This window comes from Epinephelus lanceolatus, chromosome 22 (assembly GCF_041903045.1).
Source record: "Epinephelus lanceolatus isolate andai-2023 chromosome 22, ASM4190304v1, whole genome shotgun sequence".
In the NCBI taxonomy this organism is placed as follows: domain Eukaryota; kingdom Metazoa; phylum Chordata; class Actinopteri; order Perciformes; family Serranidae; genus Epinephelus; species Epinephelus lanceolatus.
In genome coordinates, this window is record NC_135755.1 from 11,495,193 (window position 1) to 11,519,110 (window position 23,918).

The window sequence follows — 23,918 nt, forward strand, 5'->3', positions numbered from 1 at the left end:
GGCTTAAAGAGACCCTAAACGGAGGGTGAATACAGGTGTTCCAGGAAAGGAAGTTTGAGGAAAATAAAAATTTTTGAACATTAAAGTAGTAGAAAACTTAAATACAAGTATGAACATGAACATGAGCTTTAAGCCTCTAGGTACCTTTTATATTTGCCACATGCTGATATTGGAAAAATTGCCTGATTAATATTCACTATAACAAGGTCTATCTGTTTTGTTTTATTGAAGCTATAGTTTAGTTATAGTCCAATATTACAACCTATAGTAGCTGCCCTACTACTGATAATAACATCCCTGTTTTCAGATTTGTGACAGTGCTTTGTTCAGGTAATCCAAAGGGTTTTTAAATGGTTAACTGACGATAAAAAGTGTAAGAATTCCCTCAACCCATAAGGGACTGATTAACCCTTCTTATCTGAGATTGTCAAAATTGCGTATGTTCTGTAGTGGACGATGTCCTTGGATTCACCGGGGCTCACATACAGAAAAAATGATATTTAAAATTAGTATTTGAATATATAGCTGCAGGTGAAGGTGAAATGGGGATGCAGAAGTGCAAGTGAGGCATCAGAATGGTGCACTGCCACCATTACATTAATTGGGGACCATTTCCTTTCTCATTTTCTCCCTCATTGCAGATTTCCCCAGACTCGAGCAGTGGTCGGAGAGCACCTCCCTGTCTGACGCTTCCTTCTTCATGGATGGCTTCCTCTACATCTCCACCGGCCCTGCCAAGACGACGCTGGACCGGCGCGGAAGAGACGGTGAGCGTGAAAGCCGTTCTTTGCAAAAACCCCCGGCAAGGCCAATCAATCCATCAATCCATTTGTAAGCAATTTAAACTGCGTGTTTGTCAGAGGTCTACTCCAGTTAAGCGCTGAGCGATCAATCAGTGTCAGTCTGTCAGTTGTCAAACTGCCAATCGTTTAATCCGTACACCAAACAGTCCAGTCAAAACGATCAATGAATCTGTCTTTCAGATGCGTTCTGCATCGGCCCTCTGAGAATACTTGTCAGATAGAGAGATGTTCTCAGAAGACCCAGCAGTGAATGCTAAGCGGAAGTACCGGGTAAATTAAGGCCAGGTTAGAAAAATTAATATAAAAATAAATAAAAGAATTTCAGTCCTTTATAAATCTACCTGAGAGATGCTACCTCCAAAACTTCTCAATCCTCCTTAGTTTTGTCTTCCAAGGCAGTTAGAAACTTTTAATCAGGCTCTATTTCACACCCAACTCCTCAGCTGCTGCTGCTGCACCTCCTGCTCCGCAACGGTCCCACTTCTCCAAACAGCTGGAGCATTTCTTGGGCCCATGGGTAATTAGGAGAAGGAGCAGGCTTTGGATGCTGCCCCTGGGGAAGGGGGTTATCGGGGAGGTGGAGGATGAGGGGGGAATTGGAGGAGAAATGGGGGAGTGGAGGCTTCCGGGTGGGGGTGACAGCTTGCAGCTACCTGCCATTTGAGCAAGCTGAATCTCCTACGTCTTGGGCAAGACATCCATCTCCATTTCCATCAACCCACACACGCTCCACTCTCATTGGTGGTTGTACATGCTGGCTAATGAACAGGGCTGAGGTCTGGGAAATTGCCCCTTAGAGGAGATGGGGGAAAATTCTCACCAGTGTCTATTGAAATTCTCATTATTTGTAGGGATGGAATTTATTTCCATTCCATTTGTCTGAGGATAATTCCTATATATTGTAATTTGGGTGTCAATTTTCGTGGTCGTTGGCCATCACTTCTGTTGGTCATGATGAAGTATTTGGGAACATGGCGACCTTACTCCAAGTCTAATCTGATGGGTCAAGAAACGTGAGTGGTCAGACGATCAGGAAGGCTTCAAATATGCTTGTTTAAGAACCGCAGCCTGGTATATGACTAATTGAATATTCATTCGTCGGACAGGTACTCCATTTTTTGATTTTGAGATTTGTTTTTTTCAATTTTTCGTGTGTAGGATGGGTTAAATGCCAAAGCACTGTGAGTACGAGTACTAAGAAATGACTATGAATAAATAAATAAATAGAAATCTCAGATCTCGTATGTGTTGGAGCTACTATGCTGTTTCTGCACTTCAGTTTCACAGCACCTTGTCAGGCATTGACTCACATTCAAGGCCTATTATTATGAGCATTTATGGAGGTCTGTAATTAATTCATGATTAACAAAAAAAAAAAACTGTTACAAGCTGTTATGTCACACAAGGTGCAAAGATAGGACTAAGAATATGATAGAAATGCCTACATCTCTCAATGATATGTATTTACTCATCCCATGTTACCTTGAATTCTTGAAGAAAGAATTTCCTGCACGCCATTACAGTTAATGAAGAATCCAAAAAAACTGAGAAAATTCTTGATGAATTCAAGTCAAGTCTGAGCACAGCAAAACTATATCAAAACGTCATTCTACCAACTGTCAGGAAACTTGTTGAGTATAATCCGTGTCTCATTTATCCAGTTGTTTCAGCTAATGAAGAATTTTCTCCTTTTTGGATTCTTTGTTCATCATGGAGGCATGCAAGAAAAATAAAGCGTTCTTAACGAATCTAATGTAACACGGGGCGAGTAATTGATACACCAATGGTCATTTGGGGGTGCTGTGTTCCTATAAGTAAACACTGGGGGTGTCAGTTTCGGTTAATTTTGCGGTAATTATGCGCTAAATTTTTACGAAAGAAATTTCAAAATGACCTGAAATACCATTGGCTTAGTGAGCTTTAGCACCGTATTTGAAAGTGCTATCCATTTTAGTGTTTTATGACATAAACATCTTGACTGTATTTTATTTTATGTTGGCTTTGCTGACAGACAGACGTTCAGCTAACGTTTGCCTCAGCTGCTCTGTACTGCACATCAGCAAGCTTGGTTTGGAGCTAGCTAGCTGCGCAACTCATTTGTTTTTACTGCTAGTAGCACTGTACATGTGGCGGCCACCTTCAAGTCTTCCTCTAGGTCGCCCTGTTGAGTAAGCTGCTTAATTTTTAGCCACAAAACCCCTTTTGCATAGTTAACTCTGTTAGCACCACTAGCCATGCTAATAGTGCGAGTAGAGCTAACAGCAATAGCATAGTTAGCAATGCTAAAGTAGGTTTGCAGCTTAAAATGAAGCTGTTTATGCCCTGGGGTGACCTTTGGGGCAACCAGAGGGCGGGCACAATGTTTCCACAACACAACTGTTTGGTTGGGACTGCGTTACTAGTTGTAATCGCCGAATGAGCGACGCCGCTAGCAAGCATCTGCCAGACCTAGATGGTGTGCAGTGCAGTAAACTGAAGAATAGCAAAATTGGCCAATAGATTGAAATGTGGAACTGGTCAAAATTATTCTTGGCAGTTAACCATTGACATCCCCAGTAAGCATTTGTCTTTACAGAGTGATTCACCATGTTAACGTTGGCTGATAGCAGCAAAAGAACACTATCAGCTGTTCTTATAAACCCCATCAGTATAGCAGTATGTGGTTTGTTCTTCCACCTTCAGCACACTGAGCTCCTGCTGTAGATGGACTAACGCCACAGGTGTCCATTTTGAAGAGGTCCATTTTAGCCTCCACTGTGCATTTTGTACCACTTACACAGGCTGCGCCATTCCAAAGTTGTCTCCCCGCAGATAAGTGCCTGTAATATTTCGGCCGATAAACACCCTGTTATGTCATCTATTATGAAAAGCCATACAAGTTTGGCTTTTGTGCTTTAATGGCGCTTTAACTGCAGCTGCAGCTGTTGAAAAATTCAGAGGGGTTGGGTTTAAAACTTCCAACTTCTTCAATCATGAGGAAGCGCTGTCAGGACTTTCCGAGCGCGGGGGGAGGAGATATTTTTGAATGTACTCCAGGATGCCTTTCGCTCCCAGGCTAATGGTTAGATGGTCTATAGATACACCCAGGTCCTTAATAATTCATAGGTTGTGCTCAGGGCTTAATAAAAGCACTCTGCCACAGCATCTTAAACTTTTTTTTTTTGTCTGGAGACAACTCCAATAAGCTTTCATGCTCCTTCCACTGATGGGAGCTAAATTGAGAGTACGACATAAATTAATTTGGCAAGCAATTTTGGTAATGGCCTTGACAGAGGTGGCATGGGGGATCATTGTGCCGGTCCGCCATAATGAAATAAAATACTGTGCTACTTAGCGTTTGGCAAAAAAAAAAACATGTTCCGTGTAGATGCTGCTGGGAATATAAATTAGGATTAGAAGACCAGTATCTTATTTGTGCTGAAATCAAGGTTTATCCTCCAGCGTGGCTCCACTTTATTAGCCGTGTGCTGCAGGTTTACGCTGTTGATTCTAGCGCAAATGAAGTCCCCCTCCTAAACAGGCCGAAAAGTGACTCATGCTACTTGCACATTAAAGAGTGTGTACATGCTTCGTGTGCGCCCGTGTGTGTCTGCGCGCTCGTGGGAGTCTCGGGAGGGGAAGGGGAGCCAGTAGGCAGTTACTGTCTGAAATGGTGAGTGGCAGCAGGGAAATGGCACCCGTAATTTCTGATTAGTTTTGTCTTTTCTTCATCAGCTGCGCTCCTGTTTTCAACTCACAACTGGCAGAGAGGGAGGAGGGAGGAGGGAGGAGGCGGCGGCGGTGTGGAGAGAAGAGGGAGAATTATGTTAACAGTTTTATTGAGGACACAAATCTGAACATTCAATTACTTGCATCTACAAAGCGAGTTTTTGATAATAAACCAAATATCCTTAAGCTGTCAAAGGGTGTTAAATGACTGGAATTTATAAGCAGTCACATTTGTGTTACTCTGTTTTATATTTCATGAGGAGCACACAAAGCCTGTTTAAACAATTTGTCTTAATCTAATATGCTTTTGGAGTGCTCATATTACTGCTTGCCTAAATGCAGTGCTGTTGCTCAGGCCAGAAATACATGGCGGGTTTTTTTTTTTTTCCTCCTCCCTTATCTTATGCCATATCTGTCCATTCCTCCCTGTAATGAAGTGGGCTGTAATTCTGGCACAGACAGATCGTTCAGATCCCTTCAGTTTCTCGATTTCCATTTCCAGCCCCCCTGACAAGCTGTCCAGCAGATGTCTTCATCACAGATATTTTAGTCTGATGGTGAGATAGGCAGAAGATTGGCGGGAGGGGGAGAGGTGGGAGAGCGACGGAGGGAGGGAGGGTGATTCAGCGGAAAGGGGCACAGCCGGCTTTTTTCGATGCATACTGAAAATGTGTCTGTGCAATGTCGATAAAAAAAGTTTAGGGGGACGAATGTGGAGCTGGAGACACAATCAGAGTAAGAACTTGTGAGTAAATATGTTATTCTGTTGCTTCATTCAGTCAATGAACAATAAGACGGTTTAATTGCCACATTGATGACTTGATTAGTCTAATCAACCTGCTCGTCTTCCATACTTTGAGAGATTTTTACAAATTGCCGTAGTGAGAGAGGAGGTGAAGGAGGGGAAAAAAGGCAGAAAAAGAGAGATGCTATGCAGGGAGCACTCTTGGCGTACAAGCTAATTGGCCCAATTTAGCTGGTGGAGGCATATACCATGGTTGGCTTCCGCTAGCGTTGTCTCTGGCGGCTGGTTGCGGACTCCTGTGGAGAACGGCTGGGCCGCGGGGCCGTTGCTGTGTGTGGGGAACAGCTGGCAATGGACGCAGCTGCTTGATTGTAAATCAAGCAGTATTGTTCCCACCAATGCACGGGTGCTTGTGTAGAAGCTAGTGGTATCCCACCCCGCTAAGGAAATGCTGCACCACAAACAAAGGAAGGAAGAAGGATGCGTGCGATTCAGCGGTGTGCAGGTTTCTAATAAAGCCAGTTTCCTGGTGGAAGATCTTGACGGGATCCGAAGGCATTCACTGCTGCTACAAATCCCAACGTGGCTAAATAATAGTTACATTCAACTGGGTAAAACTCAGCTATTCCACATTTACAGTGCTGAAATGTCAGCCACGCCACTGGTAAGCGTTCCATCTTGGGTCACATCGATTCAACTTCCTGCCTGGTTTGAAATATTCTTTTACTTTCAGGCCTCCGTGGAAATTCCTGTCATCATCGCCTCTTCTGTCTTCTCCTCGGTCCACCAAATCCCTCATATTCATTCCTTCAAACCCAAAAGAGATAACTGTATCTGAAATTGCACTTGGCAAACATTTGTAGCCAGCAGCTTTATAGCCTCCAAATGAGGATGTTTTTTAGGGAACCATCACTTTTGTATAGCAGGTTTTAAGCCCCTTAATGCTGGTGTTATTTAGTGACCCATGGCTCTTTTTTCCAGCAGCTTTTCAGCCCCCAAATGAGGATGTTTTTTAGGGAACCATCACTTTTCTATAGCAGGTTTTAGGCCCCTTAATGCTGGTGTTTTTTTTTTCTGGGACCCATGGGTCTTTTTCCAGTCAAATTTAACTGCCAAACTTGGGTGTTTTTTGGGACCTATGGCTCCTTTTCCGGCCGATTTTCAGCCCCCAGATGAGGATGTTTTTTAGGGAACAATCACTTTTCTTTAGCGGGCTTCAGCCCCTTAATGCTGGTGTTTTTTTTTCTGGGACCCATGGGTCTTTTTCCAGCCAAATTTAACCCCCAAACTTAGGTGTTTTTTTGGACCCATGACTCTTTTTTACAGCTGATTTTCAGACCCCAAACTTGTTTTTTTTGGGACCTGCGGCTGTTTTTCCAGCAGCTTTTAAAACACCATATGTGGATGTTTTTTAGGGAACAGTCACTTTTCTTTAGCACGTTTTCAGCCCCTAAATGTGTGTGTTTCTGGGACCTGTGGATGTTTTTTGGGGAACAGTCACTTTTCTTTAGCGCGTTTTCAGCCCCTAAATGTGTGTGTTTCTGGGACCTGTGGATGTTTTTTAGGGAACAGTCACTTTTCTTTAGCGCGTTTTCAGCCCCTAAATGTGTGTGTTTCTGGGACCTGTGGATGTTTTTTAGGGAACAGTCACTTTTCTTTAGCGCGTTTTCAGCCCCTAAATGTGTGTTTCTGGGACCTGTGGATGTTTTTTAGGGAACAGTCACTTTTCTTTAGCACGTTTTCAGCCCCTAAATGTGTGTGTTTCTGGGACCTGTGGATGTTTTTTTAGGGAACAGTCACTTTTCTTTAGCGCGTTTTCAGCCCCTAAATGTGTGTGTTTCTGGGACCTGTGGCTCTTTTTTAGCCCCCAAATGAGGATTATTATTATTAAGGAACCATCACTTTTTTCCAGCTGATTTGCAGTTCCCAAACTTGGGTGTTTTTTGGGACCTGTAGCTGTTTTTTCAGCAGCTTTTTAAACCCCATATGTGGATGTTTTTAGGGAACCATCACTATTTTTCTAGCAGGTTTTCAGGCCCTAAATATGGGTGTTTTTTTGGGAACCATCACTTTTCTCTAGCAGGTTTTCAGCCCCTAAATGTGGGTGTTTGCGAGACCTGTGGCTCTTTTTCCAGTGTTTTTTTAGCCCCCAAATGTGGATGTAATTTAGGGAACCATCACCTTTCTCTAGCAAGTTTTCTCCCCCTAAATGTGGGTGTTTGCGAGACCTGTGGCTCTTTTTCCAGCTGATTTTAAGCCCCCAAATGAAGATGTTTATTAGGGAACCATCACTTTTTGCTAACAGAGTTACAGTCCCCGAACTTGGGTGTTTTTTGGGACCTGTGGCTTTTTTTCCAGTGGCTTTTTAGCCCCCAAATGGGTTATATTTTGGTGACCCATGACCCCTTTTTGAGCTGATTTTCAGTCCCCAAACTTGTTTGTTTTCTGGGACCTGTGGCTCTCAAATGCGGATGTTTTTTAGGGAACCATCACTTTCCTTTAGTGGCTTTTTAGCCCCTAAATGTGTGTTTTTTTTGGGACACATGGTTCTTTTTCCTGCTGATGTTAAGCCACCAAATGTGGATGTTTTTCAGGGAACCATCACTTTCCTCAAGCGAGTTTTCAGCCCCTAAATGTGGGTGTTTTTAAGGACCCATGGGTCTTTTTCCAGCTGATTTTCAGCACCCAATCTCGGGTATTTTTGGGGACCTGTGCCTGAATAACTGTTTCATTCAGCTGAGTAAAACTCATTGCAGCTATTCCACATTCACTGAAATGTCAGCCACACCACTGCTAAGTGTTCCATCTTGGGTCACATCAATACAACTTCCTGCCTGGTTTGAAATATTCTTTTACCTCCAGGCCTCTATGAAAATTCCTGTCATCATCGCCTCTTCTGTCTTCTCCTCGGTCCACCAAATCCCTCATATTCATTCCTTCAAACCCAAAAGAGATAACTGTATCTGAAATTACATTTGTCAAACACTTGTAGTCTCTCAGCACCTTTTGCCCTCTTTAATCCGTCTCCTTCCCCAACCTTCTGTGTCCTCAGCCTTCAGAAAGTGGTCGGTCGAGCCCATTCATGTGTCCACACATCTGCACTCAGGGTCCCGTAGCAATTTGCTTCTCGGATTCACAGTGGGATTTTTAGTGTCTTTCTCCTTGGAGTTGAGAGGAAATTAAAATTGTTTTTTTTTCCCCTTTTCTGCAGCGCAGATGAAAGATTTTGTCCGATACAGTTCAAGGAGAGAGCATCTGAATGTCACGTGTGCCAACATGAAAATTAGATCTATTAATATATCAGATGTTTAAGGACAGAGGAGACAAAGCAATGACTTCTGCGACTCCTCGCCGCTGGATGTTCGCTATTTGTGACTATTTCAATTGAAGACGGATTGTTTTTTAATTAGCATGTCATTATTTCAATTATATTAGGGGTAAACAAAAGGCAAAGTCATCCGGTAATCTGCAACAGCAAAAGAGAAATTCAAAGAAACATAATTTTGTTGTTTACAGAAATGTTTTTGTGCTTTCCTGTCATGTTAATCAGCTCCGGTCCACTTATGTTTTTACCTTACAACTCAGTGTTTAGGAACTACTGGTCTGGGGCAGTGGTGTCCAACCTGGATGGCTTTGGGCCCTCTGTAATTCCCTTTGTAAAGAAAATCAAACTGTTCGATACATAAACCAAAGTAGTGGACAAAATGTAATCCCAGTCAATCTGATAGTTGTGGAGATATTTCAGACTGGACCAAAGTTCGGGATCGACCAACGAAATGATTGACATCCCAGTCGCCAGAAGAAAATATTGGCCTTGTGTGTTTCAAACCATGAATACATGTACACATTCCATACCTGTCATATCAACGCTGCTAAAGTGACGTAGCATATAAGCTGACTGTCATCTAGAGGTGGAGGGGGTGGTTGATGGTGTGTCACCTTGGCGAGGCGCCTGCCAAGCTACAGACCACTGTCTGAGACCATCAAACAACTAAACCAGTTGTTTTTAGTGAGCCATCGCTGCGTTTCCAGCGAGCTTACTGGCATCAAATGTGGGTGTGTTTTAGGGGCCTGTTGCTGTGTTGCTTTTGGATTTTCAGCCCCTAAACGTGGGTATTTTGTAGCAACCCATGGCTCTTTTTACAGCTGATCTTTTGGGACCTGTGGCTGTTTTTCTAGTAAATTCAGCCTCAAATATGGATGTTTTTCAGCAGATTTTTGACTCCTAAATGTGGGTGTTTTCTGGGACCCATGGCTCTTTTTTAAGCAGTGTTTTAGCCTAAATGTAGGTGTTTTTTAGAGACCCATAACTGCATTTCTTGCAGATTTTTAGCCCCTAAATGCAGGTGTTTTTCAGCACTTATGGCTCTTTTTCCAGTGGCTTGTTAGCCCCCAAAAGTCGATGTTTTTTTAGGGAACCATCACTCTATTTCTTGGGGGTTTTCAGCCTCTAAATGTGTGTGTCTTTTTTGGGACCCATGGTTCTTTTTTAAGTGGCTTTTTAGCCCCTAAATGCAGGTGTTTTCCAGGACCTGTGGTTCTTTTTCCAGTGGTTTATTAGCCCCCAAATGTCAGTGTTTTTTAGGGAACCATCACTCTGTTTCTTGGGGGTTTTCAGCTTCTAAATGTGTGAGTTTTCGTGGGAACCGTGGTTCTTTTTCTAGTCTATTTTCACTCTGAAACATGGATGTTTTTTAGGGACCCATCACTGTGTTTCCTGCACATTTTTACCCCCCAAATGTTTATTTTGTTTATCTTAAGTGCTATATCATAGGCAACTGGACTCGCAGGGGTTTCTTGAATATGTTTCACCTTTCACCCAAGAAGCTTCCTCAGTTCTAATGGACTTGTGCGGAGGCGTTAAACCCTGTGTAGGTGTGAACCCGTACATAGTTGTTGAGGTCACATGTGAGTCCTTGACCCACCCGGCCTTCGTGTGTGTCAGATGGGTCCAGGCGTGAGTGGGTGTTAAGTTTTCTGGGAAGCGATCTCAAGACTGCGTTATAGGTGGGTGATAAGTGGTGTCGTAGGCCACCTCCTCTGTTGAACGATGGTGGTTACAGTTTGATGTAGATGGCTTTTTTCACGCCAGGGACACAGTGCCACGGAAAGTGGTTGTTTTTTACAGAGACATTGCGTTTCCAGCTGGGATTGTGCCTTTAAAGCTGGGTATTTTAGGTCAAAATGTGATTTTCCAAACCATAACCAAGTGTTTTAGTGCCTAAACTTACTTTTCGACATATCTGCTGCATAATAATCTACAAATGTAAAGTATTTGTGGTTTGCAGAAATGTCTAATGCCAACTTTTTGGGGGGTTTGATTAGGTTGGTTGGTTGGTAATACAAAACACATGATTTCCTGTCCCTATCATCCTCTTGTGACCCTTCAGAATTATCTTGTGGCCCCTGGACAGCACCTGTTTGTATTTGCCACGCCATCATTCACAACATAACCTCTGCAACCCCAGGAGCCATTACAAAGCAAAATGCCTCGAAAATCAATGGCGTTACAGCTTTCTAGCAGCTTATGATGGCAATTGACTTCAGTTAGAAAATCAAGTGTGCCTCTTAAGAAGATGATTGTGCGAGGGTTTCAGATTGTACAAATGAATCTACTCAGTTATTACCCTATTAGAGAGGGGACAGAGGGAAAGAAGGCAGAAATTACAGGAAAATATTGCACAAAATAAGAACGTAACTATCCCCCAGTGGGAAATGATGGACATGACATTTGCTGCAGAACCCGAGCAATCCAGGGACACATTTGGAACGGAAGTGAAGTGCATTACAATCTTCTCCGTCACCAAGACAACAGCGCATCCTGTCTGATAGATTGGATTGGTAATGACTTTAAATACCAGAGTGTCTCTGTTTCTCTCTTTCCGGCAAATACACAACTGCGACATGCATGATTGGTTTCAGATAAAGATGATTCTTCAGCTGCTGGAATTATTATTTTTTCTCTCAAAGTGGGGTCAGAAGAACAGTATTCTTTAAATGCCACAGTAAGCAACTTTAAAACTATGAGAAAGTGACTAATATCTCGTTCGTCATCTCGCCGTTTTAAAGCTGTTTGTGTCCAGATTGTTTTGTTGAGACGAAGAAGACAAAGAGAGAGCCGCACAGAGAGGGTGAATAGAGCGAAACTGACATCCTCCTTTCCCATGCTTATCACATCCTTTTTCTTTTAACAGCCAGTTGTAGACACTTCCTTTTTTATTGGAACTATATCTGTTCCTTCAGAAACATCACACACAGTTGGCAGAGGAATGCACAATTAGCATATTCATGAGATGAATACAGTGGAAACTTTGGAGTCGCAAGCGACAGGGGGTGCGCGGTGAGGTGGGGGGCTGTTTGTGTGTGTGTGTATGTGTGTGTGTGTTTGTTGCGGAACACAAAAGCAGATGGCACGGTGACTTTGAAAATCCAAAATTAGGTATGTTTTCATGAACTTCATGCTCATTGGCTATGTAAATCGCACAGTCAGACAGTCATTAAAGACAATGCTGTGTGTTTTCCAGTTTCTCCACCGAGATCATGTCTGTTGATTGAAATCTGCTCGGTACTTGGAGTCTCTTTAGATTCCGCGTGTGTGCCCTCGCATGCCGAGTACAGTAAGCTCAACTCAGTTGTCCTCTAATGGACGGGAAAAAAGAGCGACATAAGTCATTGTGATGTTGAAGCACAAGCTAAATCCTCTGGTTGTTGACAGCGATGCTGCCAAGACTTCTTTTGTTGATTTGGAAATGGAGGCCACAGTCTGCCAGCTCTCTGAATTTTACTAATTACAGTATGGATGTTCTTTTTTCTCTCACGCTGCATCTCAGATGTTGACTCTGGAAGGATGTTCGCTTCACGGCCTTCAGGTGGTATTATCTCTTAACGTCTGGCTTTGGATAAAAACAACTGTTTTTTTTTTTTTAGTTGAATGCACCCGTACGAAGAAGAAAAGTGGAGGCCTGTGACATGTGTGAGAGCTGTGATGCACGGCGTCTTATCTCCGAACTTTTAAACGATTTCTCGGCGGTGCTGTCTTAGCGTGCAGAGAGTCATTAGCTGTGTTAAATAGGGTTGGAGTGGTGCTAATTGTTCACAAACCAATCACTAACATTGCAGGCTCTAATTAATTTCTTTTTCTGACTCCACAAGAACAATGGCCAATTTGTTAAGTTTTATCAGTATGCAAATGTTTGGCTTGACAGTGGTAATCCAATAGAGGCACCGAACATATTGAAGAGTTCTGGTTGCATAAGTATTGCAGATTTTTTAAGGAGACTGCTAATATCTGTTCATGTACTGAAACATGACCACATGGGGCTTCAAGGAGCTGTATATGACATTCACAGCATCAATACAGCAGCTGTATAAAGATTATGTGGAGTAATGACGTCCTGACGATGACGTGTCTGTGTAGACACTGCTTTTTTTAAACACATCCAGGTGCTGTCTCCAGAGCTGTGTGGAGAGTGTGAGAGATATCCATTATGTAACGCAGCTTGACCCTATATCGATATAAACAGTGTTGTCTAAGATTATATCTTGCTTGAAAATACATCGATATATCGTACAGAGTTGGTATATCGCCCAGCTTTAGTCCTGACCACATAGTGAAGTCACGCTCCCTCTGTGTGTGTTGTAATACGAGCTCCTCTGTTCACTGTTGTGGCAGACGGTCGGACAACATGTGCATGTGAGTTTCCCCTCGTTAGCTAATTGCTGCCAGGTGTACGATAATTATCGTATTTGTTCGATAATTTGGCCCTCTGTACGATGTACGATCAATAATCCCAAAAAAGGCCAAATGTACGATAATTTGACCAGTTCATGAATGTGTGGTTGTAATCAGTATGCTGGAGTTTTTTGTGAGCCCTGAAGGCATCTGTTCCCATGTGACATGCTTCCAGCCAATCGCACTTTGCTTAGCGTGAGATACGGGTGACGTTTGTCTCTGAACAATGAGCATGATTGGGTGAATGGTTAGCTGTACCTGCCCCACGAGGCGCTAGGACCGGATCGTAGAAAAACAGAAGCAAGGAAAATGGAAAAAAAGTCAACCAAAAAGTAAACACTAGAGCAGGGATTCTTAACCATGGGCCCACACTTGGGCCGCGAGCGCCACCTAGAGGGCCGCGAAACAAATTCCGTTTTGCACCTGTGGGCCGCAAGGGCCGCATACTGTTATGTTGACACACTCAGTTACAATACAGCCTCCCGCCCCTTGGTGGCGGTAATGCGTCAGTCAGTTGTTTAACTGTTAAACAACTGACTGACGCATTACTGCCACCAAGTGGTGGGAGGCAGTATTGTAACTTTAATTATTTTGAACGTATTTATCACCACATAATATTATTTGTCAAATTTCTAATTTTTCTTATCAGTTTTTTGAGAGGCCATCCTTTTTGCTGTAACTTGAGCCTTTAAAATTGTTGTTAAATATGTTCTTGTAGCACATTTGTCCCATGAATTGTTAGCCTGTTCGGCATCTTGACGGATGTGTAGATTTATATCCACATGATAAATAAATGTTTCTGTGATGATCACATTGTATTATGTAATTTATTTGATACATTTTTAGGTTATTAATTGGAAGTGGATTTGATCTAGTTATTGAATACAGACTGAGAGTAAGATCAATTAAACATGTTAATATCTGAATGGGCCCCGGGCCACATTGTACTAGAAAAGTTGGGCCCCAAGGTCAAAAAGGTAAAGAACCCCTGCACTAGAGTGACTATATTTGCCTATAGAGCATCAGTAGGATTGTTATTTTGGTTATGACAGATGTAAGGTTAATTTCCCTCAAAATACGATAATTTTGAGTCTCTGGTACAATAAGCCTACATTTCCCACCTGGCAACGCTGGTTGGTTACCTCCGATAACGCCATCCATCCCCCTGTTTAACATTATTTGCTCTGTCAGCACAGATGCACTAATTATGGAGTTAGCACCGTTAGCTGCTAGCTGCCAGCTCAGCCACCTCCATGCTGAGAGCCGTGTGCAGACAACATCTGTGTCATAGACATGTAATGAATATTTTAAGCAAGTCCTTGAAAGGGGTGGCGGGGCATGTTTGAAATTTAAAAAAAAAAAAAAAAAGATTTTAGCAATCATATAAGTGTAGTGCAGCTACACTGTGCGATATAGATCTAATAAACTTAGGTACGACATCGAGTTTGATTTATGCAGACTGTATGATGACAGCGCCGACTAAATCATAGGCTATGACGTACGAAAAGTCCATCCTTGAACCCCTCCTACTGGTGGCTAATGCTAACTAATGTAGCAAACTTTAAGTAGATACCACTGACTTTCTGGCATTTCTGAGTCAGTTTGATGCCATGTGTCCACATATTTACATGCAAACATGATTGTGGGTATTTCAGACATGACACGTCGTTGGTGTACGCTGGAGGGCGGCTACCTGAGTTACTACGAGAGCGAGAGAAGTCCGTCGCCCATCAGCAGGGTGGACGTCACCGAGGTGGTCAGCCTGGCTGTCAGCAACACAGAGACAATGACGGGAGCTGGGTATGAACACACACAAGCACACACTAACACACTATGCATATGTAACTGCTTTATAGTGAAAACCTCATGCTTCCATCATCTACTTTAAACTTTGAAGGCAAGATCAGAAAAAACTGTTTGATGTTGAAATTCATACATAATCTTTATTCAACTGGGAATAAACATTGAGATTAGAACTGCTTTTACAACTGAGATCTAACCAAGAAAAACATAACAACAAATTACAACAGCAACAATAGGTGTGTCAAAATCCATCAGATGATACAGTGCATGAACCTGGCAGTAATATTTGTCTGGAGTTTGTACATGTATGAAGCATTTTCTTCACCCAAACTTTAAACTGTTTAAACACACATTAAACACACATTAAACACACATTAAACATGGCTTAATAGAGACAATTTCAAACACAAGTGCATAAATCAGCTTCACTATAACTCACAGCATTCACAGACAAACACTTGTCTTTATCTGGACACATTTTCCCCACAAATACAACATGCTAACGTTATTAGCACAAGCCTATGGCATTTTACATTGTATAAATTAGCCTAGCAGCTAGCAGACTTTTCCTCTACTCATATGAAGCCAGGGACAACAGCAACATTTAACAAAGGTAACGTTACAAAATTCAGCTCCATTACAACTCACAAGGTTCACTGACAAAACAACTGTCTTATACTAAACACGTTTTCCAAACAAATACAACATGCTAACGTTATTAGCACAAGCCTATGGAATTTCACATTGTATAAATTAGCCTGGCGACGAGCAGAGATTTCCTCTGCTCATATGAAGCCAGGATAAATCACACACAAGACTTAAAATGCTATTTTTGTGGAGGCTTTATTGTCTTCACAATTTATTGTTTCTTATCTGTGAAATTAAAGGATAGGTACGGCGTCGATTTGATGCACAGGTATAAATCCCACATGAGGCAGATGACACACTGTGATTCAAGGCTGTAGCTGTAACATTAGCTGCAAAATCATGAACATGAAGCCGTAGCTTTAGTTCCCTTGAATCACAATATGCTCAAAGCTTATCAGGGATTTTTTCTGAATGACATTAAAGTCAAACTGCCTACTCTTGCTTTAATATTAATATAAAGCATTTAATATTGATCTAAAGCCGGTGCATTAAGCGGAAATGTACATTTGATTCAATCTTTACAGCAGCTCAGGCGGCGCACAGGGCTTTGTACAGTGTTCTACACTCACAGACACATACACATATACAGTCAAACCCATTTCTAATGGCACTAAATCACAATTTATATGATTGTTCATGTCATACAAACAAACACCTTTTAAATTATTTATTATTTTTTTATCACGATTTACTGCACATGTGTACTCACACAAACACAGGCTTCTGCACAGTCGCTCTCCCTCGTCATATGTCTCATTAGCACAATCTTAACTTGAGCATTATTCAGTTTTAACTGAGCCTATCACGGCTTTATGAGCGCTATATTTCCTGTTTACTTTGGCGGAGACGGAGGCGAGTGGCGCGTCTTTAACTGCCCTCCCTCCGTTCACTTATACCGCACCGACACCTCCCCTTTCGCTCCTCAGATTATGATTCAGTTAAAAAGTTCCTCTCGCAGCAAACTTTTCTTTATTTCTTTTGGAAGAGTTACAAACAGGCGCAGAAGAAACAGATGTCTCGATCCTTTCCTGCTCACCCTCTCCCCGCTCCCATCGGGTCGTACTGTATGTGTGTGAGTGTGTGTGCGTGTGTGCTGCAGTTCCCGAGCGAGAACTGATAATGGCTTATGATTAAAGCATAAGCCAGGTCCTTAATGACAGCAGCAGATGCTCTGAAGAGGAAACAATGCTTTTATTTGTAAATGTTATTTATACAGCCATTAGAAACACATCTGGCCAGCTGAAACTATGACCTTTCTAATGAGCTGGACACACACACACACACACAGACACAGTCCTGACAGGTTACTGTGGTAATATTGTGTGTGCACAGGCGCTACAAAGCAACAGTGACATGCGCCATTTTTAGCTTAGCGCATACATCCCAGTCACAGGTCATGGCGTCGCCCCCGGAAAGGCTATTATTTCTCCGTCGCGAACGCTCATAATGGCTGTACGTTTCACTAGATTAAACTCTGCCTCACTCCCTCTCACTCCTGCAACTTCCAGCGTTCCCAGCATGCCTGTGCGCCGAGCGAGCGGGGACGCCTCACCTCTTGACTGTCTGCTGCTCATGAATATTAACGTATGCAGATGACACACTCCCACCAGCAGCCTATCGCCGCGCTACAGGAGGCCGTAGGTGTCGCTTCCATTAAGCACAGCATTTGGGTAATTTCACCGTGGCAGAGGACACCGTGAATTATAGCGCGGCCCCAACACATACATCTGCTGAAGTTGTGTGAATATTACAAACCCACTCCTAAGGAATTAATGCAAAGGGAGTATGTTGGCTGGTGATAAGTTGGGGGGGTTTTCTAGGGACTTCTCCGACTCATCCGCCCTGTCTCGACAGGAATATTCCTGAGTCGATCCTGACCTTCAAATTCAACTGAAAACCTTGGAATCAAACCTTTCTTCTCTTTTCCTGTTTTTCTGTCTCGTCTTTTTTGCACCATTTCACTCTCTTTTTCCTGCTCTCGTCATCTTCTTCTTCTTCTTCTTCTTCTCACACACACACCAACAAAAATAGCTGAGTTTTTAGAAGACTTTTAGAAGGGCTTAGGTGCTAACTTTGCAAGCGAGATGGGTTAGATGTATGAGGGCTGGGGAATTAAGACTTTCTCAGAGCGCAGGGAAGCCTAAAGGAGAAAATAAAAGGCTCCGGAAATACATATAGATACCTCTATGCTTGTTTAAACCACAGGTGAATCTTGTGCTGCAGATTCCTCCTCAAGGGAAAGTGTGAGTAAGCTCTGTCAAACTTTACTCAACAACACAGTGTGCTCTTTTTTACCGTAGCACACTCACAGCACATGAACTTGTGTACTGTAATGTTCCTTAGCCAGCATCAAATCCACTGAGGACGTGAACCTTAAACAAAATAAAGTCTAAACAAGTCGGTTTTCGAAAATGAACAGTAAGTTATTTTTCATTTAATTTGTTTTGCTTATTTTATTGGTCTTTTTAAGTGCATCACATATAATCAGCCTTTAATTTAAAGGGACAGTTCACCCCAGAATCAAAAGTACATATTTTTCCTCTTAAGACCCACCAAGCTGATGTTTGGCCATCGGTTGAATTTGGGCTGTTAATGAGAATCTGCCTCCCTCATCCATGCGGTTTGTCCCACACCGTTGGCCCTTGTCAGTGCTAGTTGGCCTTTTTCCACCGATTCAGCATGTTGAATCGGCGGAAAAAGGGCACATTGTAGCCCGTCCGTAAATGGAATCAATATGATTGGCAGTTCAGGTCAGTACATGAGAAAAGAAATGGAAGTGAGGAACGTAAACAAAGAGCTAAAGTCAAGAGGGAGTGAGGACAGAACTAACTTGTTATATGAGGTAAGATCGTTTTTCTTAAGAGGAAATGTTTCCCAGTAGTTTGTGTTATTCTTCACTGGGGCATAGCACATATGCTCTGTTCTTTCAACATTGGATTGTGTTGTTAATATGCTAACTGGCTAACTAGCATCAAGGTGTTCTCCTAATTTCCCTTTTAAAATGATGATTACAGACGACCACGGTCTGCTGGTGTGGAATGGTATGTCTTCTCACGCAGGCGCAGGACATAGGTAGCTTGTTGGCCATTGGTTTGGCGTGTTCCTGTGCAAACAGCAGGGGGTTCTTGTCGCCAATACTTCTCCGACATTGGTTTGGTGTGTCTGGGCCAATCTAGACAGTTTTGGTGTGAGGTGCCAAGTGTTGGAGATATTGGCCGTAGAGATGTCTGCCTTCTTTCCGGTATAATGGAACTAGATGGCACTTGGTCTGTGGCAAGGCAAGGCAGCTTTATTTGTACAGCACATTTCATACACAAGTATGTCTTTCCCAGAGCAATAAAATATGAAACACATAAAGGATACAGAAAAGAGTAAAGAGAAAGGAAAAAAGATATAAAAGGTAGAATGAATTATTAAATGATTTAAAATTTAAAGAAAAAATAATTAAAAATAGCAAGAGCCAGACAAGAGGTGCAAAGATAAAAAAATATTATTTAGAATAATTTTAAATTGAGAAAATAAGGTTGCAATTTGAAATAAGGTTGCAGTCATTACAGGGTGGAGCAGGCAGTGAGAAAATGGAATTTTAGCTTTGACCTAAAAGTGGTCACAGACGGTCAGTAGGCCGGCCTCAGATGTCCTTTTGGTCCTATGAGGTTTATATGTTACAAGCATGTCAGAGATATATTTGAGCTGAGCCACAGAAGCAGCAAGATTTTGAGGGTTTTTTTCAGGGTCCATTCTGAATAAGCTGAAGTTGCCCAACAGCTTGTTTTGAAAGTCCTACAAACAGACCATTGCAATAATCATTTACCTTTGTTAAATGTTGCTGTTGTCCCTGGCTTCATATGAGTAGAGGAAAAGTCCACTAGCTGCTATGCTAATTAATGCAATGTAAAATGCCATAGGCTTGTGCTAATAACGTTAGCATGTTGTATTTGTGGGGAAAATGTGTCCAGATAAAGACAAGTGTTTGTCTGTGAATGCTGCGAGTTATAGTGAAGCTGATTTGTGTACTTGTGTTTGAAACTGTCTCTATTAAGCCATGTTTAATGTGTGTTTAATGTGTGTTTTGAATCAATCAGACTTCACAGCACTTCATGAAAACCCCACCAAAGTCAAGCACTTTGGAGGTGTAACTGCAGAGTGACACAGACACACCACTGCACAAGTATAAATGCTCACAATGGTGTAGGCCTCGTGTGTAGGCTCTGCATAGAGCTGACGCACAACTGTAAATCTGCCTTAAATGGGTAAAGGCAATTAATAAAACCACGAGAACAGTGTGCTACCTTCAGAAAATTACATTACTGTAATGCAGCTTTTAAAAACAGAAAAGTAAAATCATTATGACATCCAATATCTTAGAAAAGAAAACAGGAAAGAAGAAGGAAAAACAGAGACACATTTACAGTTGCAGACTCATACTGTACAGGAACGTGTCATGATGGCTGTATTTTGCCTCGCATCTCAAATTCCTCTGTCGTTCCTCCCTCCCTGCACGTTATTCTTTCAACACCTGTCACTCTCCCTCTCCGTCTCTCCTCTCCCCAGCCACTCCCTCCCTCTGGGACGCTTATAATGCAGCGCTCATCTTTTATCCCTCCGTCTTCTCCTTCCGTCTTTACGATACCATTTGCCCAACACGCTGCCATACCCCGCCGCCACTCCATCCCTCGCTCTCCCTCTGGGACCCCCTCTAACAAGCACCTGCACACCTGCTGGCGGGGAGAGGGAAGGAGGGAGGGGGGGGCGAGGAGACGGAGGAGGAGAGTGGGAGTGTGAGGGGGAGGAGGAGGGGTCACACGAGGGCACACAAACACCCGTGTCTCGCCTGTTCCCCTGACAGGCGTGAGAAGAGAGCGACTGAGCGCTGCCGTGACCCCCGTGACACACCACCTTAAACACCCATCGCTGTAGCATTTAGAGCCTCCCTCGCCGTAGCGTACCAGTGGAAACGGGGCCACTGCTTGGCAGTGTGTTCAAACCATTAAGATAGTGATACTCTGACCTGTGTACCTTCACACTGAGAGAGACAGAGAGCTGCAGCGAGGGAGAGGAAGGGTGGAGGCAGAGACGACAGGAGGAGGAAAGACCAACAAAGATTAATAGCTGCCTTTTTGCTTCCGACAGCAACGGTTTCGCCTGCGAGTGTGTGGATGAATGAGTGTGGGAGTGCATGCATTTCGTTTTTCTGAAGGATTATATAGTTGGTGTGTATATAACCTAATGTGCACATACATTTTTTTGTTCGCAACCCAGGGGACTGAGTTTCTCTCTGACACACATTTAACAAAAGCACATTCATGACAGTTTCAAGGCAAAATGTGAATATCTATACTACACACATACATAACGCTCTGAGCTCTGTATATTCAGAAAAACTAAATGTCTATTCACATAAATCTACAGAAATATGATTCAATAAGTAGTTTAATTATTTATATACATATGGAAATATAAAGAGCTATAGTATTACTCAACCTCCATGTAGAATGTATTTACCATCCTGATATACAGGCAGATGAAATGTCACAGACAGATGTGGAAAAAGTTCAAGGCATCTTGTCTTTGCAACCCAAAATAAATTAATTCAGATAATCAACCAGTTTAACTTCCACTCACAGTTCCTGCGCATTATAGAACAGTATAGAACTTGATTTTAGTCATTTCAAGGTCTGGATGAGTATTTACAAATAAAGAAAAGAGTGTGGGGAAAATACTTTTGTTTCCAGATTATCAGGGTTCCAGCGGTCATGGAAAACCTGGTAAAAATCATGGGACAAAATCAATTCAGCAGTAATCTTCTATCGATAACCTTCCACGTCCAATTCTGAGGCTTTAAAAGGGTATGATGTACACTAAGAGGCTGTATGACTGAGCCCGTACTCTGAAATATATGAAGTAAATATGAACATAACCAACTGTAAGAGATCGGAAAAGGTTGCTGATTCGTTTTCATACAATTATTAACATTTGAAGCAAAGCGCACGACAAATTTCTGATCGTTTTATACTTTGTAAATGGTCTCAGTTTTTTCTTCTCATGGGTCCCTGAAAAGTCATCGAAAAGAGATTTTGTCCTTGAAAATGTGAAGGAGCCCTGAATTATCATGAGGGCAGAATGGGCAAGAGTCCGCGTTTGCTTCCAATTGATCAATCTACGTGCTAGTAGGGTTACAAATAATATCATGCTATGTTGGAAGCTGGTTAACACAAGATCAGACCCTTTAATACCAAAGAGTGCGGTCTGTGGATGAGGATCCTCTTGGGCAGTGTCCGAACACATGGGCTTGTGAGGCTGGTGACTGCCCACATCAGTTGCACACTGGACTAATATTCAGATACATTTTACAGAGCTTATTTTTTGATGAGTGAAGTCTATGCAATACTTTAAATTGCCAAGTCAGTCCATGTCTAGCACAAACTGAGGAAGCATGGACCAGTAGTTGGGCTTTCGTCTTTGACTCTTCCGAAATAGCAACCCCCAAATCACTTTCCCCAGCTGCTTTTGGATAATCTAGGGAGGTGGTACAGTCTAAACACGAACGTGCGTCATGAATAACAGACGTCTTTTGATCAGTGGGTTTGACCAAAATCTAGATTCAATTGGCGAACTGATTGGTAAATCAGGGAATAATGCAGTGTTTTGTTCGACAAAGTTGCGTATCTGAAGAAATAAGTATGTGGTATGTCGACTTTAGTTCGTAACTGCTGAAATTAATGAAAATATACTGTCAATTAAATGATCTTTAAAGGAATGAATAGCCCCTTTTACACTGCCAGATTTTTGGCGAATGTTGGGCCGTTTTGCCGGCAAGCTGCGAGCGTTTAGACACACAGAGCCGGATTGGCGAGTTGACCCGAGGTGCCCAATTTTCCGCCTCGTAGGGTAGACATATTGGCGGAACCCTTTCAGTTAAAACAGACCAAGGCGGCCTTCTGCAACAGGAGAGGCTGTTGAAGACTTGTGGGAGGAGCTGTTGATGATGCTGCACGTGCGACCCACTGGCAGTGCAAAAAAAGGAAACAGCTGATAGCAGGAATTAGCGAGCAGCTAGTAGCAAGAGGGAAACGAAAACCTGACAGACACTGTAAAGATGAGCAACTGGGGAGACAAGGAATTGCGCAGCCTCCTTGTCCTCGCAAAGAAGCCATTTACCATCAGATGACGGGGACGGTGAAGAACGGGCCAACTTGTGAGAGAATCACCAAAGGACTGACCAGCCGCGACTTCCCTCCCACGTCGTTTTGTTACTTGCTCACGCCCCCATTGCCCCGAAAACACCCAATTTTGTTTTTATACTGCCAATGCTGAACGAAGACTGACTGGGCTTTCCTACAAATTTGCACAATTCCTATTTAAAAAGGGCTAATGCCTTTCACACGCCACACACAAAACCCTGCATCAGTTAGAGGTTGAGTAAAAGAGTGATATGTGACCAGAAAGCCAGCCAAAATGTTTCCTAACCACAGACCAAATTTTATGTGAGTGTGAAACTATTGGATTTTTTTGTAGAACATGAGTGTGAGGTTACTGCCCAAATAATGGTTTAAGAAACTTAAATTCAGGTGTTTGGAGCAGGCAGCCAGTGCAACCGAAATGTTTACCAAAGTGTGGAAGAGTGTGGGTCAGCGGGAGCTTAATGTCGAAGCAAGAAGAATGGCGATCAACTGAATGACCACTTGTATGCAGAATTGCTTCTACCTTTGCACGTCACAGCCTTAAAGGGATAGTGCACCCAAAAATGAAAGGCTCAGGTGAAGTTTTAGAGTCCTCACATCACTTGCAGAGATCCAAGGGGAGAGGGGGTAGCAACACAACTCCAGCTAAAGGAGGCTGATGGCACATCAGATTCAAACGTCCGAAAACACGTAATTAAAACCACAAAATATCTCCATACTGCTCGTCCGTAGTGATCCAAGTGTCCTGAAGCCCCGACATAAAAAGTTGTTTGGAAAAACATCATTTGAACTCTGTTTTTAGCCTCATTGTAGCGTGTTTTTCCAAACAACTTTTTATGTCAGGGCTTCAGGACACTTGGATCACTACGGATGAGCAGTATGGAGATATTTTGTGGTTTCAATTATGTGTTTTTGGACATTTGAATCTGGGACGCCATCAGCCTCCATTACGTGGAGTTGTGTTGCTACCTCCTCTCCCCTTGGATCTCCGCAAGTGTTGTGAGGACTCTAAAACTTCACCTGAGCCTCCATTGGCATATGGGTGAGTAGACAATGGCTGAATTTTCATTTTTGGGTGCACTATCCCTTCAAACACAGATCTGCCCCAGCAAGTATCATATAACTGAACCAAACACAAAAACAACCAGATTAGATTAGATAAGCTTAGAAACATAAAAGCGATGGATTGGACAATTTGGAACTGGCTCTTATTCAATATGTGAAGAGAAAATGATACTAGGAAAGGTTGCCTGGTTGGTTTAGTTCCTCTCTGGGCAGAGATGTTTGACAGTGGA

General features: G+C 42.6%; 1 protein-coding gene across 5 annotated transcripts in view; it reads left to right on the forward strand.

Annotated features, from left to right (window-relative positions):
- Positions 1–23,918, forward strand: part of arap2 (ArfGAP with RhoGAP domain, ankyrin repeat and PH domain 2) — a 259,679-nt gene that overhangs the window by 165,812 nt on the left and 69,949 nt on the right. For all 5 annotated transcript variants that reach the window (XM_033609726.2, XM_033609727.2, XM_033609724.2 and 2 more), the window contains exons 15-16: positions 642–767; positions 14,644–14,788. In XM_033609726.2, the coding sequence (XP_033465617.2) occupies positions 642–767; positions 14,644–14,788 (271 nt within the window). The remainder of the gene's footprint in view (positions 1–641; positions 768–14,643; positions 14,789–23,918) is intronic.